The sequence below is a fragment of the Bactrocera oleae genome, chromosome 3 (assembly GCF_042242935.1).
Source record: "Bactrocera oleae isolate idBacOlea1 chromosome 3, idBacOlea1, whole genome shotgun sequence".
Lineage (NCBI taxonomy): Eukaryota > Metazoa > Arthropoda > Insecta > Diptera > Tephritidae > Bactrocera > Bactrocera oleae.
The window spans coordinates 27,713,154-27,732,939 of NC_091537.1; the positions used below are offsets into that span (position 1 = coordinate 27,713,154).

General features: G+C 38.3%; 1 protein-coding gene across 1 annotated transcript in view; it reads left to right on the forward strand.

The window, feature by feature from the left end:
* ush (Zinc finger protein ush) overlaps window positions 1-19,786 on the forward strand; it is a 184,882-nt gene that overhangs the window by 162,686 nt on the left and 2,410 nt on the right. The window contains exons 3-11 of the mRNA XM_036375222.2: window positions 15,106-15,886; window positions 15,949-16,261; window positions 16,367-16,467; window positions 16,528-16,782; window positions 16,898-17,194; window positions 17,676-18,693; window positions 18,755-19,023; window positions 19,089-19,359; window positions 19,453-19,565. Coding sequence (XP_036231115.2) covers window positions 15,106-15,886; window positions 15,949-16,261; window positions 16,367-16,467; window positions 16,528-16,782; window positions 16,898-17,194; window positions 17,676-18,693; window positions 18,755-19,023; window positions 19,089-19,359; window positions 19,453-19,565 — 3,418 coding nt within the window. The remainder of the gene's footprint in view (window positions 1-15,105; window positions 15,887-15,948; window positions 16,262-16,366; window positions 16,468-16,527; window positions 16,783-16,897; window positions 17,195-17,675; window positions 18,694-18,754; window positions 19,024-19,088; window positions 19,360-19,452; window positions 19,566-19,786) is intronic.

Genomic DNA, 19,786 nt, shown 5'->3' on the forward strand with positions numbered 1-19,786 from the left:
CTGTTTGATACCAACAAAGAAAGTGTTGCTCAGAGTTCGAAAGAGTTGTTATCTTGTCGTGCTCAATATTTTGTCTTCAGTACAAGTACATTTTTGCTGAGCATTATTAAGGTCAATTTAAATTGTTTCAATAATATGAACTACAATTAACAAGAATAATATTGTAAACCGACTATCCACGTCATCAACCACTCATCCAGTTAAGTTAGCCAGCAATCTTTGAATTATTGATGCTCTCGAAGCAAACCTTGTAATGGAAAACTTAGCAAAAATCGCTTGCTTTGCTGTGACCATAACGGCAAACGCTGAATTGATATATTTAATATAAAAGTCAGTTCTTTTTCATACAGAAATAAAGATATACAGGTAAAAGTAACAACACAGTTATCCAGTTAAGTTCATAAATAGCTGATTATACCCTGAATACCACGAAGTTTTAACACCAAGAAGGAAACGTCGGAGATCCTATATAATATATATATATATATGATTAGCGTGACGAGCTGAGTTGATTTAGCCATGTTCGTCTGTCTGTATATACGCGAACTATTCCCTTAGTTTTTGAAATATCACTCTAAAATTTTGCACACTTCCTTTTCTCCCCAAGAAACTGCTCGTTTGTCGGAACCGCCGATATCGGACCACTATAACATATAACTTTCATGCAAACTGAATGATTGAAATCAATTTCCGAAGTTAACTTTTTTTCTAGTTATTTTTGTTGAGTTCTTTAGTTAGTTATAAAACTTGTATGGGTGTATGATCTCAACAACTTGCTTATCTATAACATCCTTCTAGCGCAATGTTGATCGTGAGATATCCCTTGAGCTGCATATTTGCATTAAGGCTGAAAATTTTCCCGTTATTTTCCAATTGTTCATATTTAAAGACTATGTTTGAAATATCTTGAATGTCAAATAATCAACTATCGTGCCGAATTGATCGAAATTACCGGACTCGGACAGATTTAAAATTGGTTCAAACTTTTAAAAAATGTTACTTTTAATTTGGAAATACAAGTATTAATGCTCGAAGCTTAACTTAAGGGAATGATGCAGCACCATATTTTTTTTATGCAATTTGAACTAGACTCCCCGAGCCCCTCTCTTAAACATTAAAACATGGAAGCAATTCACAGATTACGCGAACATAAAAACGCATAGAGCCAGAAGCAACTCACCTTATCTACAAGCCGCCGTCTGGCTACATGTACACCGACTCTGAGCATTCAATTTGTGCTCATAATTTAATAGCAACAAAATGAAGGACGTTGTCACCTGCGCCGATAGCATCCCTGTTCTACCATATGAACTTGTAAATCCGCAATATTTATGTGTATTTGAGCAAATACACATGCGAAATACTGCTTGCCAGTTATTCATATTGAATTAAGCTTTTAATATACTCCATGTACTTGTCATAAAATCTCGCATGTGTTAATATGCAAATGTTGGACAACATAAATTGCCCGTCTGCAACAATTGCTGGCTGTTAGCTGCCGCGAACGCTTGCTGCCGCTTGCCGCCCCTTAACAGATCAATCTGTTGTTAAGAAACGCCAAACACACACACATACATGCATAGAAGTTTTAATGCATATGCAAAGAATTGGCAAAGACTAGCTGAAATTGGCCGGGTTCTGAAAACTTAAATCGATTTTCATTTGGCGATAAGTCGCCGAGCAACAGCTACGCGGTAACGAGACTTACGTCGTTTGGGTCAATTTAATTTGCGCGGGAGTTTAGCTTACTGCACGTTGTTATCCTTCTGCAAAGATGCCAGTCAAAAGTCTCACTGTCTGCACTTATTAAGCGCATACACACACATATATGAGGGCAGTGGTGGTTTTGCTTTAAGTTGCAGATCTCAATTGATCAAAAGTGAAACTTGCTGTCGTCGCTGCTTTGCTTTTGCTGTTTTTTTCATGGGTTGCTGTCGTACATATGCGCCGATCGCACAGATCTACGTTAAATACAGCGTGGTCGCCATAAAGCAGGCTGATGCTCAGCCATATCAGTATCGGTCGCGGCAAAAGTACGAGCAACAGCAGCTGTTGTTACCACTGCCGAGCGTGCTCACACGAAATTCGCTGCAGATCGATGTGGCAAATGGTAAAAAAACAGCAAAGTGACAATTTTAAGTTTTCAAGTTATACGAGCAGAAAATTAACTAAACGTGCCAAGAAGGCAACATGAAGGAAAAAAATCGAAAAAGTAGCAACAGTCGCTTATCAGCTGACCATATCCTGATGCTGAAAAAGCAGGCAACAACATAGTTGCATGCGCAACACGCGTTGCACCAAGCGGCAACGGCAAGCAATAATAGCCGCCTGGCTGGTTGCCGTCAACACTGAGGCCGAGCAACATCAGCGGAATCAATTGCTCAACAATGTTGAAGTCCAAGTCAACGTTCTGCTTCCTTGGCTTCATATAACAACTGCACACACTCGCACACACAAACACAGTCATACATTTGTTGGGCGAATGTTTGTGGCATTGGCGAGTTTTTAATTAAGACATCAAAAGCGTTTGACTCGAGCGATTTCCTAGAATTGCTATCGAATAAGAATATTTTTGTTATTGTTGTTGTTGAAGTTTTAGGTAAATTCTACAAAGCCAATCGCTAGTCAATATATTTACATATATATTTCTTGCAACTTTAACAACTTCAACAGCGCAATGAGATCTCAGATATAAAGAAGGTGTATGTATGTATATATGACAATTGTTGCAACAACGCCTATGTATTATTGTATATATGTATGAAGGTTTTCATTACTATCTCCTTTTTTAGCTTCAGCTTTCGTGTGAATGGTCGCAGCTTGTGGGAGCAAATTAGTTGTTTGGAAGGATCAGCTTTAAAGGGCACAGCATGTTACAACAACATAGAAACACCACGTCACCTATGTTTCTACAACTGGAACATGTTGCAGACAAAGAAAAATTATGTTTGAAGCACCTAAGACTACATACATTTCAGACATTTTCTCCATTTTTGTTTAGTTTTAGTTGGTGAGAAAAGGACGGGTGCAAAATTCCATCGATATCTCAAAAACTAAGGGACTAGTTCTAATATATACATATGTAGCTAATGTTATAGTTTTAAAATATATATAATGGCCTACAACCACGCCCATTTCAAAAATGCCATTGCGAAACATGGATAAAATCGGTTCAATGCTTCCGCTAGCCCCAACATATCTAATATAAAGATTTTCGTTGTTCTGATTAACTTATACCTTATGTGGGTTGGGTATATAAGTTATCTTTATGAAATTAATTTAAGTTGTTTTAACTTAGACTTAGAATACTGCAGACTGTTGCCGAAATCGAGTGAAATCATCCCTAGTCCCCATAGGTAAAACTAAATATGTTACACCTTTAATTCATATAATTTGGAAGCATGGCTTCCGCTACTCTAGTTGCCTTCATGCCACTTTTACTGCTGACTATGTAATATATTTTAATGATATTAGGTAAATGTTCTGTAAAAATATTGGGTTTTGGTGCCAAAAATTAAATCGGTTCATATCCCAAATTTACCTAATATTATGACTATAAAATGTTCGACTACACTCCAACTTAGCCCTTACTTGTTTTATTGTTAAACATCAACAATTAATTTGTAATGTCGCTATCTCTAATGAAGTTTTGTAATATCCCATTAGTAAATTTGTGTGAGTCCAAAATGGAAAAACTCATCTGAGATATTAATATCCTATCTTGCATAGCTTTATTAAAGAATTGTGTGACATTCTTTAACTTTTACATTTACTGATCGACTATGAAAAAGATTTTAAACAGTGGTAGAGTGGCATAGCTGAAAGAGTATAATTTGCACGAAAAGCATGATATCTGAAGGTAAGAATACATATAAACGTTTTGCTTAAAGGCGAGTGAAAAATTATCTTTTGTTCGCCAAATTTTTGGGAGTAGCAACTTTAACCAACTATACAGAATGTTCAAATAAACGGGCAGCACTGGGTGTTGCAGTCCTGCGCTTCTTTCTTGGTAGAGAAATTGTTTTTTTTTTCGCGTCAAAAAACGTTTACTAAAACTTATTTATGTTTTCAATAAACTTTTATAATCGATTTTAAATCATACATTTCTAAAATCAAAAAAACACAATTTGTATTTTTATTTATCAATAGAGCCAAACTTGTCTAAACCTCGTAAAAGAATACTTGGTAGCATTGAAGAAAGCGGTTATATCACTTTAAGGAGGTATCGTATTACTCTCTTGTATGAACTCAACTCGTTAACTTTGTTGTTACTAGATAGCGAGCAAAAAAACGGCGAATCGAAAACAACCATTAGTACCTAGGTAATCAGCAAAGATATAAGCATAAGTGTGAAGAACTTCATGTCCCGAGAACCGATGTGCCACTCTAAAAGCGATTTCTAACCTTCAAAAGAATTATAACATTTTCGTGAGGAAGCTTTTCATGAAATATACCATATTAGGCGGTAGGAGATGGTGTAAAACGTTTAGTCTAGTCCTATCTGTCAGAAAACATCTGGTAAAGGTATAAATATTCAATTTCTTGTATATAGGCATTGAAATAATCCAAATATATGGGAGGAAAAATTATTTCGTAATTAAATATGTTTTCGTAGTTAATTTCAAGACGCCGCAAATGGTTAAAAACTCGCAAAAAGTTAATACCTGAACCCTTTTAAAAATATATACATTTATTTGGACACACAAATTTTTTCTAAACGCTCCCTGAAACTAAATTGCAAGCCCTAAAATTTATTGCACTAAGGGCCTAACGACCGTCCTAAATGCTTTCAATTAACTATAAACAATTACGAATGGTGCCACCCAGCCAATTGAGGGCCGATGAGCAGAGCCGCCAAGGCGCGTGAAGAGAATGTGAAAAGGGCGAGCAAATAACGAACCAAACACAGACACCACCACATTATTGTTATTATTATGTTTTACAACCAACTAAGTGTTGTCCTTGCTAAAGTTGCCGTTGCAACATAAAATGTGAAATGCGAACATAAGCAAAAACAACAAGCGTACATGCCACACCGGGCTAACAAGACGCACGCGCTACAACAAAAGCACAGCCAATACACCGACGGCAAAGTAATTGAAGAAACGGCCGTTCAGTCGGCCCGTCGGTGGCCAGGCGATTGTTTAGCTGACGCGAGCGCGACTACAATGCACCAATAAAATATTTAACAAGCATTTAACACACAAAAACATCCGCACCATGCCGCCGAGGCGCACAGAAGAGTCTCAGCTTGCGCCTTGGCAGTACGGGAGGTTGTTCAGCTTGTTTCGCTGTTTGTTGCGTGGACAAGCGTACAGCAAAAGCAAAAGAGTACACCAATACACACCGACGGGACTGCCTAGGCGGCATGAAAAGGCCGACAATTGACGGCCGGCAGCAGGCAAAACGCCGCAAAAGACGAGCCGCAACCGTGTACAACACGTCATTACCCACCAATTAGGCGCAAAAGCAGCGGTAGTCAAGTGGCAAACGAGGCGAACGAGTTTCGCGCGTTGCACACACACGCGCCCATATGTACATATATTTCCACAACATATGTTATAAGCATAAATATGGCGTTTGTAAGCTTGTACGCACTGTCAAACAAGTTACTAGGTTTACGAGGACGTTGGCCAGCAAACGATCCCTGTCGCAGGCTTATAGCCGGGCCGCAGCTGTGGTTGATCCATAAAAGTATACATAAAGTACAAATATGTTTGCGCTTTTGGTGGTACAATAAACATTACAACCACCACTTGTCGCTATGCCGCGATCCACTTACACACATCGTTGGGCGAGGCGCGTCTAAATAAACGAAATTGGTTTGCAGTTGGCGCTTGGCTTTTTGTGCGCCCCTCCTTTGGTGTGCTGTTGACATTTTATTGTTGTTGTAGCTGTTATTTTGTTGTCGTTTTATTTCTTTGAATTTTTTATTGTTAATGTTCACTGTGGCAGCCACCGTTATGAAAGTTGCCGCAACAGGAAAGGATACGCGGCCAGCAGGTTAAGAACTGCCTGCAAAGCAAAGAACAAAGCAATGAACAAAGCGAAGGCATGTAAATAAAAGCAGCCGAAGGTACTTGAAACGAAAAAGTCGCCATCCTGCATTGTTTACAGCGTGTTACTCTTTGACTACCGACGGACCACCTTTGAAACGCTACTGAGCCAGCAGCAGCCGACAAAATTTGCACTTTTTCGTTTTTGTTTACTCTTCGATATTCATCATACATTTTTTAATGCTTTTGTAATTGAGTTAAGTGATTTCGTTATGCTAAAATTCTTTGTTTGATGATTTAATGAAGCGTTGACGTGCCGCATCGTGTTGTACCCCGACTCTTTGCCGTGAATAATGGCAGCTCTGGAGGTAGTAGTTGATTAAAAAATAAAACAACAACTTTGTACGTCACTGGCTTGCGGTCATTTGCAATTCTTTTCGCATTGGCTGTTTGTACTCGGTGTAGTTTTTATCTCGAGCCGTTGATGAGGTGTTTCTTTGTGGTAACATGCATAAATCACGGTTCGTGCATCTCTCAATGTCTTTTTTCAAATGCAACAATTTATGATTTTTTTTTTATAATTGCTTTTGGTTCCATTACTACTTCATTTCTAATGAGTCTGATTGTATTAACAAGACTTAATGCAAAGCATTAAATACTTGCTGGAATCACTAATTATGCAAATGATTTCAAGACGTGAGAAAATTGCGCTCTTCAGTTGGTGAAAAGTTCTCTAGTTATCTATTTGTTAATTTTAAGAGCATGCTTACAAAATTAGCATTAAGCAATAATGCACTTTTGAATTAAGATATTCAAGTTGTTGTAACACTTTTGAGTAGGTCCTTCAGAAAAATTTTCACTGAGTACCTTAAAACTTATAAAGTGATTTTTCCTAATGACTAACGCGAAGAAAAATGTTTAGTTCCATAAAACAGATAGGTTTCAGACAATTTGGAATTTTTGCTCTTCAAATAAAAATGGCTGCCAAGTTAGGTATGCAGCTGACTGACTGTCAGATAATTTACCATCTCGGCATTTTTATACTCTCGCAACCTGTTGCTACAGAGTATAATAGTTTTGTTCACCTAACGGTTGTTTGTATCACCTAAAACTAATCGAGTTAGATATAGGGTTATATATATATAAATGATCAGGATGAAGAGACGAGTTGAAATCCGGGTGACTGTCTGTCCGTCCGTCCGTCTGTCCGTCCGTGCAAGCTCTAACTTAATTAAAATTGAGATATCTTTATGAAACTTGGTAGACATGTTTCTTGGTATCGTGAGACGGTTGGTATTGCAGATGGGCGTAATCGGACCACTGCCACGCCCACAAAACGCCATTAATCAAAAACAAATAACTTGCCATAACTAAGCTCCGCAATAAGATACAAGACTGTTATTTGGTACACAGGATCACATTAGGGAGGGGCATCTGCAGTTAAAACCTTTTTTTTAAAAGTGGGCGTGGTCCCGCCTCTAATAGGTTTAATGTGCATATCTCCTAAATCGCTAATGCTATAATAACAAAATTCACTAGAAGAAACAAATGTTTTTAGCACTTCTATTGACGGTGTGAAAATAGTTGAAATCGGGTGGCAACTCCGCCCACTCCCCATATAACGGTACTGTTAAAAACTACTAAAAGCGCGATAAATCAAGCACTAAACACGCCAGAGACATTAAATTTTATCTCTGAGATGGTATAAGATGACTTTATAGGAACCGCGTTCAAAATTAGACAGTGGGCGTGGCACAGCCCACTTTTAGGTGAAAACCCATATCTTGAGATATGCTTAACCGATTTCAACCAAATTCGGTGCGTAACGTTCTTTTCATGTGTCTATCTATGTCATAGTGCGAAAACGGGCGAAATCGGATTACAACCACGCCTATTTTCCATATGACACCATTTTAAATACCACTTGATTCTTTCACTTTCCACTATGCAAATCAAGCAACAATGATTATATCGGCGTAAAACTTTGCGTGAATAATACGTTTAAAGTATGCCACCTTGTGGCCAAAAATTGTCTAAATCGAACCAAAACTGTTTAAGCCCCTAAGTACTAAATATGTGGACCCCAGTGCCTATACTACCGAAAATATCAGTCAATCCACAAAGAAATCTCAAACGAGTATACTATTTGACTTTGCGAGAGTATAAAATGTTCGGTTACATCCGAACTTAGCCCTTCCTTACTTGTTAATACTACAATATAAAAGATTTTTGATGGCTTTTCTGAAGGACTGATAGAACTGACAGAACTATGTTTATCAATCACACCATCAAAATTGAACTCTGAGTGTTTTGGATTGTTAACAGCTCAACTGAGCTTTTATCAAATACTGATTTTTAACAAAACTTTCTTAAATAAAATGTAAAAATATCGGTTTAATCCGCAACCAATAAAAATTGTATGATTTTCTTCAACAGATACGTATATATTGTATATATATGTCGCAACTCATATCTTTCCGGGATCTCTATTTCCATGAATCATCTGGTTGTTAATAAACTTATATTCGTATTAGTGTATACTACTCAGGTTTAAAAAACTTGTAAAAAATTAAGCTGAGTTGTCTTCAATTGCCAACTTTTTTAACAATTGATGCCAGAGCTTCAATCCCTGTGCTGGTGCGGTTGTACACAACCTCTAAAGCTGACATTTAAGGCCATTCAATACCTACTAAAACGTTTACTTACTTAGTGCTCGAAAGCTTAAAAGAATTCGAGTGATCACGAGTACACTCATACCTCGCTTACTCGTTCCACGAAACTTGTACTGAAATCACCCAAAAAATAAGTTTGCTGTTTTAAACCTGAGTTGTTTCAATTTTAACTGAGCCGAGTATAAAATAAATTATTTATGTGAATAATTCTTCAGAAATTACTTTTCTCTTATGAGAACTTTTCAGAGAGGTCTAAGACTTTATACTTGTAGATTGGTATACTACATATATGTATTACTATATACAGTTGAAGTGACTATAGGCTCATGCGGTTGTCACATGCTTAAAAATTGCAAATAATATTAGTTGAACACACTCAGATTTTAAAAGCTGAATCAGAAAAATAAAAAAATAAAATACTTAAATGCTCACAAGAATGCTATCTAAGATTTCACAGCATCTCCCAAAAAAGGCGACTCAGGGTTCACGTTTACTCGTGTGAATTTATTTTGCATAATTGTGCACTTACACACCACACACATACCGATGTACCTGATTCCAACGAATTGGCTACATGTGTACCTTTTCAAATATGGCAAACCGAGGTGACACCGCAACAACCAAAATTGGTATTATTGCACCAAGGCGATGTAAAACACAAACGAGCAACGAGCAACAATCAATATTGACAGCAGCAAATTCCATGCCAAACACAAACCGATGTAGATGGACCTGAGTATGCGCAGCTCGTCGCATTGCAGTTGGAGAAGGCGTAGAAACTGGTGCGGTATAAAACGCGTTGCACTCAATTACGTGGGTCCAGTGTGTAGCGGGCAACGCGCATGCGCGCTCCCCACCAACAACCAAAGCAACGATTATGCAGATACAGAATAAAAGTTGTAGTTAATGCAAAGTGCTGACATTTCAATAGCTACAAATTGACAGGTAAACGCGCAAGCGCAACGACACCGGCCAAAACACAACTACTTTGTGTCGAGGCGCAAAAAAGGTGGCAAAAACAACGCTGTTGCTGCTTTATTTCCCTGCCATTGAAATTGTAATGACAATGCAACCTGCAATTGGTTACGAGCACCAACGAGCGCGTGACAAGTTGAAAGCGTCGAGTCCAAGTACGAACACATGTATGTACAAACAATTGCTGCATGCCACAGTGGCGGCTATTCGTGGCTTTTTGACTTTGAAAACTCAAATATTTTCATTTTTTTTCTATCTCTTCATTTATTTAACTTTTTTTTTGTGTGTTTTTAGTTCTTATCTGAGCTGTCATATCAAATGCGTATCTGCATAAGACACTTGAACGCACAGCGCGACAATGGCTTCGTGTCTTACGTCTCTGACAACGCTTGCCACATCCGAGCTGCGCGATTATCGCAACTCGCATCGACGGTCGTTATAATATTTTGTACCAAACAAATCAGATGTCAACCGCTTTTCTAATCATTACCCACTGACAAAGCTGTTGCAATGAAGTTTTTTTTTTACTTATTTCTCTTCATGTCCAACTTACATCACTGACGGACGGATCACTGCTTAAGTTTAGACCATTTTTAAACTGCGAACAACTAAAGGCTACTTTTGTATTCGATTGAAAGAAATCGGTTTCCGTTTCACTCGCAAAATAAAAACCATGAACGATATATGTATGTACATAGTCATTCATATTTGATTCAGTCAATCAACTTATTTCAGTGATATATAAAATGTATACCTATTTCCTTTTGTATAATCTATCTAATCTATATGAACTAATAGGTAGGACAAATCAATTAATAGACTATGCGCATTAGATTATTGAGCCGAGTTGCTGCTTATCGAATCTTCGTAAGTGGCGAATTGAAAAGGCAACTGGTATAAATCAAATGAACGGACATATTCAACTAGAGATAGGAAAGCAATAATAATTTCAATTAAAAGATTTATTTACACATTATCTTGATATTTTTCTTGTTGTTTTTATATATAATTTTTTACAAGAGAGCTTAGAAGTGCCGAATCAAAGACGGCTAACACTAACTGCGATTTAAGTACCGACTACTAATTGCATCTATGAATTTCTAAGAGACTATAAAACGATAAAAAACAACTATAGGTATATGCTAACATTTACTATTCAAATAAATTTAGGTTAGGTTATAGTTATTATATGTAACTCAATTATATGTGTTCTTTGAAGCTATTGCTATGTGGCATCTATGTTTTAAATTTTTCAGATATTTTAGTGTCTATGATTGTTTCTATTGCGAATTAAGTCCTATATCTAACATTAATTTATGGATACATTCTCGCTGAACTAAGAAAATTGAAAAGTCCACATTAATCCTACAAAAATCATTCACTATGTCCCTATCAAGAATGTTAGATTTTGACAGAAAAATACATGAGTTCGTTGCGTCATAAAATAAAGACCTGACATGTACTATGATAGTTAGTTTAGTTTATTACGCGGCGTGTCGCAATTTCTGAAAATTATTGAACTATTTTCTAAAAAACGACAGTTTGTCGTGTCGGTTGCGGCGCTCAGAATAAACTTCAAACGATCAGACTGCTGAGCATTCTTAGACTGCTTACTGGGTTCGAATTTGCGTCCTCCAAATGCCTGTATGTCGCTTTGCTTTAAATGCTTTATATGCGGGATCTATAAGCGACTCGTACTTTAACCAAGCGCCCGTACGTCTACACTTCCAACTCGAATGCTTCCCCATTGTGCAACTTCACGATCAACATCAACGGCTCTACACCATTTTCTTTCTATACAGTTTCCATTGCTCCGCACGCTATTCCATCTCTGTCGGCGATGGTTTCCACGCCTGACAATTTGTTCGATAATAATTGTTAACCTTTGGTCAATTTGACACATAGCACATACACATACATACATATGTACATAGATATATTTGAACGTTGCGTATTTTATGGTCAGTGAGAATTTCTTGTGAAACTGCGTCCACACAAAATGCTTATCTTCTGTCTTGTATTCGTGGGCCTTCTTACATCTAATCCATTCTCTGCGGTTTACTTGCATGCATACATACATGTATATGTGTGTGTTTGGGTGGCTTTTGACTGCTTTCGGTTAATAGGGTTCCAAAGAATTACGTCGTTGTGTGTGATATTGGAGTGGCGATAAGCCCACCCGAGAACAAAGCTTATGAATGGGCAGACATTTTTTCGTTTTGATTTGAGCTACGATAAGTCAAGATTGCGTTTTTAATAAGCTATGAAAATCGTGAATATTTTTAATTGCAAGCAAACCGAATTGTACGCACACGATGCGGCATTGACAGTAAGAATGTGCGGGTAAACGTTTTTGAATAGCATGGCGGTATCGAAAGATGATCAAAAACAATTGAACGTGTAAAGGCTTTCTTACATTTTATACTAGTAACTGATTGATAGGTAGATAGCTAAGAGCGTTGCCCCTTCGGGCACAATTAGTAAAAAAAATAAACAATGCTACAAAATTACAAACATTATTCCAAAACTCAAATTTTTGTGCTTGCTTTAATCTCTAGAACACCAAAACATTTATTATTCGTAAGGGAGTGAAAAATATAATATACAAGTATTAAGTTTTACTGTTTTTTTATTCTACACATATTAATCTAATATATAAAACGGCTGGACCGATTGTGATTTTCGTGGTCGACTCCAAATATTACTAACTTTTATTTGTTGGAAATTTTTTTGTTGTTATTTTTTCACGATTCAGTGTTGAAAACTACATAAAACTGAAATTTGTATACCTATACGATCAGCCCCTGATTTTTAATCACGATTTTTATATTATTTTATTCTATCTCGAGGCAATCGAATATAATAGTTGTAGTATAATATACTATAATTTTCATGTAGTGTAGCAAACATCACGGAGTAGGAATGCAAATAAGTCGGCTTATTTCTCATTAAGTCAAGTTAATTTCATTCTTGTAGCGAATTTAACAGCGCTTGATAGTATTATAAATCCACCAAAAGATACGATCATGGCTTTTTTTTAAATTTTTTAATCGTGCAAATGTTTTTGGTGCCTTTGGATCAATCGAGCAAGGCAAGCCAATTGAAGCATTTCCTGATTTATTCAACTCAAATAATTTGGGTCGTGTATATACAGTCAATCCAGGGCAGACGGAGTGCTTTTATCTGCTACTGTTGTTGATCAATGTAACCAGACCACTGACATTTCAAGATATACGTAAAGTAAATGGGCAACAGTATCCAACGTATAAAGATGAATGCACTAAGCTTACTAGTAGATGACAATCAGTGGAACAGTATGCTTGCTAAAGCAGTATTATACACTACATGTTTCCCGGCCGGATCACAAATGGTGTGGGATAATCATAAAGATTCGTTAACTATTGATATATTGTATCGACATCGTACAAGGTGCAACGATCTGACGATATCATTCAGTGACATAGCGAATTTATAAATCAGTGATTTCGGTAAGAGCTCACCAAATCACAGTGTATCTGATTTAATCAACACATATATAAATCCTGAAATGAAATATGATATTGTTGAATTCCTCTACTACGACAGACAGTGAACATGGGCGTTTATTTGGAATGGAACAATGGAAAACTAGCTGTACACGAAAATACTGGATGCATAAAATTACCGACGTATTTCTGCAAAAGTCATCAACTCACAAAATACTCTCATAGGCAATATGCTTCCCGATGTACACACAAAATATAATATTGACTTTGACAGCAAAAAATTTGAACTTCATTGGATTAAATTTAAAGACAAAACAGTTGTTGCAGGTACCACAGCTTTGCAACGGAACAAGATTAGTTATTAACATCTAAGGAAGGTCTAAGTTCGGGTGTAACCGAACATTTTATACTCTCGCAACTTGCAAGAACCAAAGCCCGGGAAATTACTTTAGATGTTGACAACACTTTATATTAAAGGAAGTATTCATCCGATTCAACCCATTTTTGACACAAAAACATACTATTATCGAGAGTTTCATTTATATTATTTTACCGATTACCGATATTTTCGGTAAAAAGTTAACTATAGGCACTGGGGTCCACATATTCAGTACCTTTGGGCTTGAACAGTTTTAGTTCGATTTAGACAATTTTTGGTCAGAAAGCATACTTTAGACGCATTATTCACGCAAAGTTTTATGCCGATATAATCATTGTTGCTTGATTTGCATAGCGGAAAGTGAAAGAAACAGATGGAATCTAAAATGGTGTTATATGGGAAATAGGCGTGGTTTCGCATAGAAATATAAGAAGAATGTTATGTACCGAATTTAGTTGAAATCGGTTAAGCAGATTCCAAGACTCTCACACGCGTTCCTATAAAGTGATCTCATAGCATCCCAGAGTTTATCGCGCTTTTAGTAGTTTTTAACAGAACCGTTATATGGGGAGTGGGCGGGCTTGTCACCCGATTTCATCCATTTTCACATTGCAGACTGCAGACGTCCCTCCTTAATGTGATCCTGTGTACCAAATAACAGTATTGAATCATATTGTGGAACTTAGTTATGGCAATTTATTTGTTTTTGATTAATGACGTTTTTAGGCGTGGCAGTGGTCCGATTACGCCTATCTGTAAATACCATCCGTCTTACGGTACCAAGAAACATGTTTACCAAGTTTTATAAAGATATCTCAATTTTTACTCAAGTTACAGCTTGCACAGACGGATAGACGGACAGACATTTATATATACATAACCCTATATCTAACTCGATTAATTTTGGGTGATACAAACAACCATTAGGTGAACAAAACTACTTATTATACTCTGTAGCAACATGTTGCAAGAGTATAAAAATTGAGGTCTATATGATAAATTTTTTGGTACACTTCTTTTTTATTTATTATATATACTAATGATTTATTGATTCTATAACTAATAATAATTAATTGACAAATATTGTGACAAGGAAGGCAAGTTGGTAGGGATAATGGATAAAGATAAAGATACGGATATTTGGGTTTGTAAAAGCTCTATGCGAAGTGGCTGCCGTGAAACTTGATCCAAAGCAAATGTTTAATCCAAACGTAAAACGAATGAATAGAATTTCAAAATACCTCTGCATCCATTATATTCGAGTGGTTTGAACCAGGGCGACAGAATGCTCGCTGGAAAGAATTGTAGCGATAAAAATTAGGAAGCAAAAGGCGAAACTGGGACCTATTTTGAGGAGAAATGTTAATCATATTACAAAAATGCTATGGAAAAGTTGGAATATCGGAATAATCAGTGTATCAGTCTTGATATAATTGCCATTAACAATAGAATTAAATTTTGCTAATGAAAATTATATCACCTTTCAGTCTGCCTATTACATAACCACTAACGATATTAAACCTCTTTCCACAATTGACTTTATGTTTATTACATATTATACACGCAAACTTAAATTAATTAATTAATATTTTCCTTAGATTCCAAAGATCTGAGTCCCGCTGACTTAACAGATGACCAACAGCATTTAGAGCGTGAAGATCATCGACTTGAAGAGACTGATATAGAAATGGAAGAAGATACTGATACAAGGGATGGCGACAATCGAATACTTGCTATAAACGCACATCGAATATCGCCGAATAGAAGAGAGGAAAGTACACTGAGTCGTCCACCGAGTGTGGCAATATCGAATGGTTCAAATTCTCTAGACGCATTTCACAACGCCAACGAGCACATTGTACACAAAATCGAATTAAGTATAGAACGCGAAAAACTGAAAGATCAAAATGAAATTAGTATCGAATCAATTTCAATAAATTCAAACGACATACGTCCTGCCAGCAGTAGCCCACATAAAGCAGAACTGACCGGCAACGAGACACCACCGATGTCCTCACCAACAAGCGTACTGCCAAAGTTGCGCTTAAATGCGCTTTTGGCTTCCGATCCGGCTTTAAAACCGGATGCAAAAGACCTAAAAGTCCTACACGAAGAAACGCAAACGAAAAATCGACTCGCCCAGCTGCCACCGCCGCCGGCGCTTACCAAGCAAGAAGATATGGACACTTTAATGAGTGCGCCAGTAGTTAATGTCGTGGAACCGGTGCTGAAAACGGCGGCAGTGGCGACTTCATCATCACCAGCTGCCACAGCGGATATCCCACCACGCCTGAAGTTGTTCATGTGCTTGCCCTGTGGCATACACTTCAGCTCACCATCCACATTGGAAGCGCACCAGGCCTATTATTGTTCCCATCGGTAAGTTAATAGATTAAACGAGGGGTGAGATTGAGTCAATAACCACTTTTTTATTGTTCTAGTAATAAGGAAATGGAGTCTGACGGAGCTTCGCTGTCCACAGTTATAGCCGAAAAAACTGGCGCTTTGAATGCTAACGCGACCAACGCTGTTAGTGGCGCCATCAATATTGGCGCTGGCGACAACGGTAGCGAACACGTCGCCAAAGCCATCAAGACAGGGAAACAATATGCATGTACCCAATGCTCTTACAGCGCGGACAAAAAGGTCTCACTCAATCGTCACATGCGCATGCATCAAACATCGCCCGCGCATAGCAGTAGCGCGCCACCGTCAAACGGCGCCGCCGCATTGGATGAGGGTGGTTCTAGTCAAGTGAGTCAGTTGTTGGTTGATAGCGCCAATGATCTAGCATAAGTACAAAACCGTGTTTAACGGTCGAAGAAATGCTTTATAATTTTATTATTTTGTATGTTTCAGCAAACGGATCGCTACTGCAGCGATTGTGATATTAGATTCAATAATGTAAAGACATATCGCGCGCACAAAATGCATTATTGCAGTTCACGCCGCAATGACGGGTAAGAAACCCGCAAAATTTTTAGTTATAAATTCACCAAATATTTTCACCCATACTACAGACAACTAACACCCAAGTTGGAGGTAAACACCGCTAATGTAATTAAAGCGCCGGTAGGTTCGGCTGCCCTCAGCCCTCAGACGCGCACAAAAACGCCGTCGCCAGCTATGGTGGCCGCTGCCGCTGCGGCAGCTGCTGCTGCAGCCGCGTCGTTGCAAGCATCACCGCCACAACCATTTTTGGCATTACCCACCAATCCGATATTGATAATTCCCTGCTCATTAATACGAGCGGCGAGCTGGATACCGGGGCCACTGTAAGTAAAGGTTAACTTAATTTTACAATTGTACAAGGTCTACATATATTATTGTACACTCTAAAATATACTAATTATATATACCAAATGTTTATATTAAATATTAATCCTTCAGATCATCAGTATCGGCGTCCATTTCAAACCCTGATACAACCTGCTATATGTTGGACAACGGTAATTTGAAGCCATTAGCCACAGCTTTGAATATGAGTGGTTTAAATCCCAATACTGCGGCGAATAACAATAACGCAGCTGCAACCGCAAATATCCCACAAATGCCGACGGTCAAAACGCCGCCGGTTCGTCAACCTTCGCAACCTAATAACAGCGAAGCGCTTCCTATGGAGAAAAATGCTGGACGTAGTAGCGATCGCAATGAGACATCAACGCCAAAGCGAAAAGATGGTGCGCGGTAAGTAACGAAGCTTTCTATTATTATATTAATGAAAGGTTTTGAAATCTAAACCTCCCGAATACAGTAAATTTCAGGGTCCTCACAATTTACTATATGGTCGCGTTGGGGTAACCACTCGCAACCAATTTATTAAACACAAAAAATGATGAATCCAAAAATTTGTCTATATATTCAGTAAAAGCTTGAACTAAAAGGTTAATTCCAAATGTAGAGTGCCGAGCTAATTTTACCAATTATTATCGCGAGAATTTTTATCTGATGAATAAAAAAACTTAATAATTATAAATTATGAGAAGAATATGCGTTTTTCCTCAATTAAGACATAAAAATAGATTTATTAGTTTGCGTTTCAAGATTCAGAAATCTCATATTCTTTTACTAGCGTTATATATTCAAAAGATTTTATTAATAATCTACACAAAAACAAGTATTTGTAGAACAACATATGTGAACCACTTTCCTTTTCCATTTGCAACAGTGAGTCTGCACCATTGGATCTCTCACTACGCCGTTCGCCAACCTCTTATGTCAGCCTGCAGCGACAACGCGTTCATTCGGCCTCCTCCTATGCAGATCCCGATCAGCAACGTATGGATATGGAAACTCTACTGGAGGCAAGTAAGGAGAACTTGTCAATGGATGAAAGTGGCACAGTAACACCCGAACAGATTGTATGCGCACCCTCACTACCAAACAGTCCCTCGATGAGTCCATCGCCAAAACGACGTGCAATAAGTCCACGAAGTTCCGGTGCCGGTAGCACGTCTTCAATGTCACCACCAGTAAATGTTTCGACTGCGTCGCTGGTGGCAGCTGCCGCCGCCAGCAATATGCTTGATCTACCACTACGTTCAATGTTGCCCGCCGATTTAGCGCTAAAACTCTCCGAAACCAATATTATGAATCCATTGCTAGCCAAACAAAACTTCGAACTTGCCTTAAAGCTCTCGGCGGCCGCTGTAGCTGCAGTAAATAACAGCACACCAGCGAATGTGGGTAATGGTTCGACACACGCTGAGTTGGCTGCAGCGGCGCTTTCTGCTGCAACAGCAAAGTCTTCGTTACTCGGCATGCCCGTTTTGAGTAACACAGCTTCGGCCAGTAATAGCGGTAATGTAGTTGGCGGACCCAACACTGCTGTGCAACCGCAAATTTATGTCAAACAGGGTGTTTCCAAATGCAAGGAGTGCAACATTGTCTTCTGCAAGTACGAAAATTATCTGGCACACAAGCAACACTACTGTTCGGCACGTAATCAGGAGGTTGGTGAAGGTGAAGCCAAAGTAGCCAACACGTCGCCTCTTGGGGTCGGTGCGGCTGCAAGTGTTGAAACAACACCAGTCGCCTATCAGCAATTAATTTGTGCGGCCTGTGGCATAAAATACACGTCACTCGACAATTTGCGTGCCCATCAAAATTACTACTGCCCCAAGGGGGGCGGCACAACGGGCGCAACAGCCGTGGCAGCTGCAGCTGCGACAGCCGAAACTGGACAGGTAAGACGTGAAGGATGTTTTATACAGGAAAGATTTTTTATAGTTTTGAATCAAATTCTAGTTGCCTCTGACTAAGGAGAAATGTAGCAAATGCAAAACTATCCATGAAAATGGTTTGCCATGTCCACCGCCGCCCGCACTACAGCAATCTCAAAGCAGCGCACAGCACATCACGTCAACACTTTCGGCACCCAATCAAAACATGTATAAATGTCCCGTTTGTGATGTTGTTAGTCTGACAGCCACCGAGAGTCGAAAGCACATGGAGACGCATGGCACCGTAAAGGCATTCCGCTGCAGCATCTGCCGCTACAAGGGCAACACTCTACGGTAAGAAAGCTCTTTACGTTGCTACTTAGAATATGAAGTTGAATATTATATACTTTCTTTTTCAGTGGAATGCGCACCCATATCCGCATGCATTTCGACAAGAAAGCCACCGACCTTAATGAGGAGCACTACATGTCTTGTATCCTGGAAGATGAGGGCTTGGAAATCCCCAGCATAGCTTCTACACTGAATCAGGAACAATTAGCGCAGCAAATTGCCGCTATGCAACAACAGCAACATCAGTTACAGCTGCAAGCTCAACAGCAACAACAACAGCAACAACAAATATTCAATTGCGATTTATGCAATTACTCATCTTCCTATAAGGGCAACGTGGTAAGTTTGAGAGACAAAAACATATACTCCGTTAAATACTATCATCAAATACAAATTAGTCTAAAAGTACAATTTTTTAATGACATCTCCTAGCTACGTCACATGAAACTGGTGCATCCTCACATCAACATTCATTCACCATCAATTTCCCCTGAAGCCAATGACCTGGATGGTTCGGATGTAGCTGGTTTGAATGGCGAGAGTGGGTAAGTATTCGTATTTTTAGTATCAATTGTCACTTTACCCGTTTTTTCTGTCCGATGATATTTACATTTTCCACAATATACAAATGAGTGAATGCCTTTTCAGTTCTAAGAAAGGGTCACACTAAAAAATTTCCTAAAACGAGTTTCCAATAACTGCACAAGTTGAGCTTTAAAAAATGGTCCTCAGTTACTCTCAAATATTTTTACAAATGAATCTTGTA